The sequence below is a fragment of the Penaeus monodon genome, chromosome 26, assembly GCF_015228065.2.
Source record: "Penaeus monodon isolate SGIC_2016 chromosome 26, NSTDA_Pmon_1, whole genome shotgun sequence".
Classification (NCBI taxonomy): Eukaryota; Metazoa; Arthropoda; class Malacostraca; order Decapoda; family Penaeidae; genus Penaeus; species Penaeus monodon.
Window position 1 is genome coordinate 38,803,105 of NC_051411.1, and position 5,000 is coordinate 38,808,104.

The following is a 5,000-nucleotide window of genomic DNA, read 5'->3' on the forward strand; positions in this document are numbered from 1 at the left end:
TTTTTTTTTTTTGTATCCAGTCCTTTTTGCTAAAAATCAATATCAAAACACACAAGCAAGAAATCATAAAAAATACAGGAATAAATATATTTTACATCAATTCTCCTTAGAGTTAAAGAGTTAAGTAACAACTACACATCTAGACTATCCTCTCCCTCTGTACTAGTAGGAGAGACACTAACTTTAAACCTCACTCTCTTCTCCTCACCAGAGACACTGGTAGCCGATCGGAGAGAACTCTTATACGGGGACTTCTGAGTGCTCCTTTGTCCTTTGCGGTATTCTAAGTACTCTTTACTATTGGTGGGCCATTGTCCTAGCATCATGCTGGCCTTGTGTTTGTTGCTGCTGTCAGGAAGTGAGATGGAGTCCCTTTGGCTAACGACAGCCTGAAGACTTTCAATGGCCTGGACTGCTCTCCAAGCAATAGTACTGAGGCTGTCCATGAACACGCCACTGTCTTCCAGGCTGGAGGTGGAACTGAAGGAACAGTTGTTCAGAGTTCCTGAGTTCTTGGGTCCAAGGCCAGCAAAGCACATTAGTTTCTCTAGTCTTGTCTTCACCTCCTCTACAGCTCCTTCAAGCTTATCAAAATCCAAATCACCTGCAAAAGATACATTAAAATTAAAGTTTCCTAGCCCCCCCTTTTTTTCTTTAACATGAAGAAAAACAAATATATGGTTTGTAAATTGTAAAAGTATCCTTTAAATAACAATCACAACCACTAAAAGTGTTGAAGTCATGAAATAATGCCTTACTTTGCGTGTGTATCTTGACCTGTCCCAAGATCTCTTCTAGGGCTGTGTTGAGTTCATTGATGGTGTCAGCAGCCAGTTCAACCCTGGTCACCCACTCACTCAACCTACTCCTCTGCTCTTCCTTAGTAAGAGTATTTGATAAATCAAAGGGCAGCCGGGAAAAAATGAAAAAAAAATAATTTTATAAATATATATATTATATTTATTATATAAATATTTTATATTATATTATATATATAAATTTAAAAATTATATATATATATATGTTAGAAGAAAAAGTAAAGGGGAAAAAAGGCTGTATAGTAAATATGTACAAAATCATTAAGGAAATGCAATGTAAAGAGATCATCAATTCCTAAAGTAAAAAGAGAAAGCCTAAATACTGTAATACCCCACGGGCATAACAACACAAAAGATATTTGTAAAAATGAAAACTAATGAGAAAAAAAAGAACATTTTTTAAAACTAACCTCAAAGAACATTTTACATCACAAATAAATAGGCCACAGTGAAGCCCGGGAACCCCCTGTACAACTCTGAGATCTTCATTTAAACTGACCCAAAACACGGGGAGAACAGCGGGGTTGCAGATGATTGGGGCATTGTCATTTTCTATAAAATATGCGTTTGGGTAAAGCTGTAAAGCTTTTTTGGGTCTGCACCCCAAGGGGGGAAAAAGACCGGGCAAAATCAAATGCCTCTACCATCACCTATACTATTTGATATAGGCCCCATATCCTTGAGTAAAAAAATGCCTAAGTACGTTACCTTTGTAAAAACGCAACGGTTTGCCCAAATAGACACCCCTTTGGGACCCCTTCCAGCTGATTTTCCGGTTAAAAAAAGCTTTTTGCTTCCGCACTCTAAACTCCTGTCGCAAGGAACTGTGGGAAAAGTTGTGTAGGGAAATCCATGAGTATGCCGTGCTTCCAAAGTAAACCGAAAGCCTTTTTGGGTCACAGAAACTATTAAACTATGAGATCTGTGCAAAGGGAATTCTTTATAAGTCTCCATCCTCACAAGGACAAACTGTGATCTATCTTCATTTTTTAAACCCATGGGTATGGGGCCCCTCACATTTTCCTTTTCTAGTAGCCAGTCAACTTAATTTACCTTTTCTCCTCACTTACGATCAGCTGATAAAGAAAAATTGGGTTCTGAATTCCCGGTGGGGAAGCATCCTTTCGGTTTGGGGGATGGGGTGATTATACTTCTTCCCATGTAGGGACTTGCACCCCCAAAAGACCCCTTTGAATGGGTTAAACAAAATTTTTTTGGGAATTTCTGAAAAATGAGATATCTTTTGGGTAAGGCAGGCTGCAAAGCGGAGTCCATTGCCCGCACAAAAATGGCATTTTGTAGGAAGTTTTTTGCAGTGTAAATGCTAATTTAAAATTTTTTTTTGTTTTTTTTGTTTTTGTTTTGTCTTGGGGAAAAGAAATGACACTGTGTATCTTACCACATCTTGCCTATACCCACCAAAGGGTTCCCCAAGTTAAATACCCTCTCCACGACATCTGTCGGGCCTCCTTTAGCACTCCCTCAGGCCTTTTTTAATGAATCAAGGTCACATCCGGGGACGTTTTAGCTCCCTTATTGCGCTTTTCTTGCTCTGAAGTTTTTTGGGCTCAAGCCCCCCAGATGGAAAGGCGCTCCCGTTAGGGGGGGGAGTATTGGGGGGTTTTTCCGACGATACTCCCCGCGGGTCTTGGTTTTCCATAGTTACCACCACAAACTTATGTGAATGGAAAAAAAGAAATTGAATCAAATACACCCCAAAATATATAAAACTCTTAATAGATTGGGTACTAAAAAATATATGGTTTACTTTTTTATAAAAAATACGATTTTACCAAATGTCAAAAAAGGAAACTGTCTAAATTTTAATGTTGTAAAGTCATAGTTTGTGTTTTTTAAATTCCCTCTTATTCACTTTTTTTAAATTTGAGATTTTGATACTGACTTGCCCTTTTTCACTTACTCTTTCTGCGAATCAATCTGAAACATTGCAAGTTTCAGGAAATACCAAAAGTGTCCATCGAAATGTTAAATCGCAAAAATGTGTATGTACCGGGAAAACAAAATTAATATCTCCGCTATCGAACGTCTTTTTAGTATTTTTGATATAACCGCGATACAATTGACTTACGATTTTAAAACACTTTTACTTTTTCCCAAAAGCTATAACGCTCCCCAGCCCTTAAAAATTAATCAAACGGCCTAAAATGGAACTTAAAAAAAGATCATTTGAAGGTTTAAAACCTTGAGCAAAAAATGGATATAGTGAAAATTATTTTGGATAAACTTTTTTTTAATGAAAAAAGGGGATTTTTTTCGGAAAATAAAAACTGAGATAAAAAAAATGATGAACACCCAAAATGGGGAAAAAGGGGTCAAGATATTGAAAAAAAATAAGAAAAAAATGATAGTTTAATAGATGAAATCTTACTACAGTAATGCAATTAACTTTTAAAAAGATAAAGTGAAAAAATAGTAAAGGACAGAGAATTTCCCAGTCGATAAAAACCATAAATCGAAATTTTAAACAGTCACAAAAAAAAAAAAAACTGAAGAGACAGAAAAAGGAAAAGGGAAAACACTCCCCGAGCATTTGCAAAGCTACCGAAGATGTACGAAAACTGACAAAAGAGGGCCGGGGCTCCCAAAGGAAACATTTGGGGAAAGGAAAAACGGACAGTACAAGCGGCGAATGACGCTGAAAAAAAAAAAACAGATTATAAAAGAAAATGTAAAAAACCCCATTTAAGGGGAAGGTTTTTAGTGGTAAAAAAAGTGACATATATCATTGCTTTAATTGGTGTGTTGGGTGGTGTGTTGTGGTGGTGTGTGTGTGTGTGTGTGTGTTGTGTGCGGGCGGCCGTGTGCGTGGGGGCGCCACTAATATGTACATAATTAGTGTGGTGTGTGTGTGTTTTGGGGTGTTTCTTGCTGTGCGCGTGCACTTACATATGTACTTGTAACTGCTTGTGTGTGTGTCACGTGCACTTCGTTGTCTGCGTGCCTTACATATGTACTTAATGGGTATGTGTATTATAATATATATTAATATATATATATATATTATATAAATATTTTATTATATATATTGTTGTGTTTGGGGGGTGTGTGGTGTGTGTGTGTGTATATTATTATATATATATTATATATATATATAAATATATATATATTTAAAATTATATATATATATTATAAAATTTTTTATTTGTTTGTGTGTGGGGTTGTGTTGCAATAATATATATATAATTTTATAATATATATTATATTTTATTATATTTATAAAATTATTTGTGGTTTGTGTGTGTGTGTGTTGTGTGTGTGTGTGTGTTGTGGTGTGTGAAAATTTTCCCTGTGAGCTACCTGGGCTGATACCTTTTCTGAACCCCAATAACCTTTCCCCCATGATGCCGGAGTTTTTCATCTTCTAAAAAGGGGGTTCCCTGGAAAATTTTAAAAATATGATATCGCTGTATACTTATGCTTCCATTTTCCCCGCGACGCTCTCTAAACCCAGGTGAATCTTCCCAATTGACAAGGTGGGAAACTATCCTCGAAAAAAGGTTTAAAGCTGAAAAAAAAAAAACTCTTTCCCAAATTTCTGCCCATTTCCCTTTGGGGTTCCTTTGAAATCCAGTAAACCTTTCCCCTTGAGTTTTTAAAAGGTTTTCTGGGCTCATTAATAAAGAGGGGGATGCTAAATTTTGTGCACTGCTGAAAAATATCACAAAAGGGAGATCAGATCGTCCCCCAATTGCCGTCCCGGGTGGGAAACATCTACCCCCTTTTTCCCGGGTTCCCCACATGCTTGCTTAAAAATAATTTTGTTCTCTTTTTATTAATGATTTCTAGTATAAAATCATATTAGATTTGGGGATCCGTTCGCTTTTATTTATCTGATTAACTTCGACATTATAAAGTCAAATAGATTAACTTAAAAACTAATATTTGCAATTATTTGTTTCATGAACTTCAATTGATATAGAATTGCTTCAATTTTTTTTCACTGATATGTCTGCATTCCTTTGTTTGGGGCTACATTCCCCACACTTCTTTTAAACCCCGGTCAAAACCCTTTTTCCGTGATGTACTTTTTCGTTTTTCTCCGAAAAAAGGTCACCTACACTGCTGAAAATATCAGCAATGAAAATCAGATCATTCCCTTGCCCTTAGAAAAGAATTTTTACTATATGAATTCATATAGATTTGGTTTTTTCGCCATTTTGT

The 5,000-nt window shown here is 36.1% G+C and overlaps 1 protein-coding gene across 1 annotated transcript in view; it reads right to left on the reverse strand.

Annotated features, from left to right (window-relative positions):
• Positions 1-12: 12 nt before the first annotated feature.
• Positions 13-5,000, reverse strand: part of LOC119590148 (kinesin-like protein KIF14) — a gene marked incomplete in the record, with an annotated part of 25,973 nt that continues 20,985 nt past the window's right edge. Inside the window, 1 exon segment of the mRNA XM_037938934.1 lies at positions 13-604. Coding sequence (XP_037794862.1) covers positions 132-604 — 473 coding nt within the window.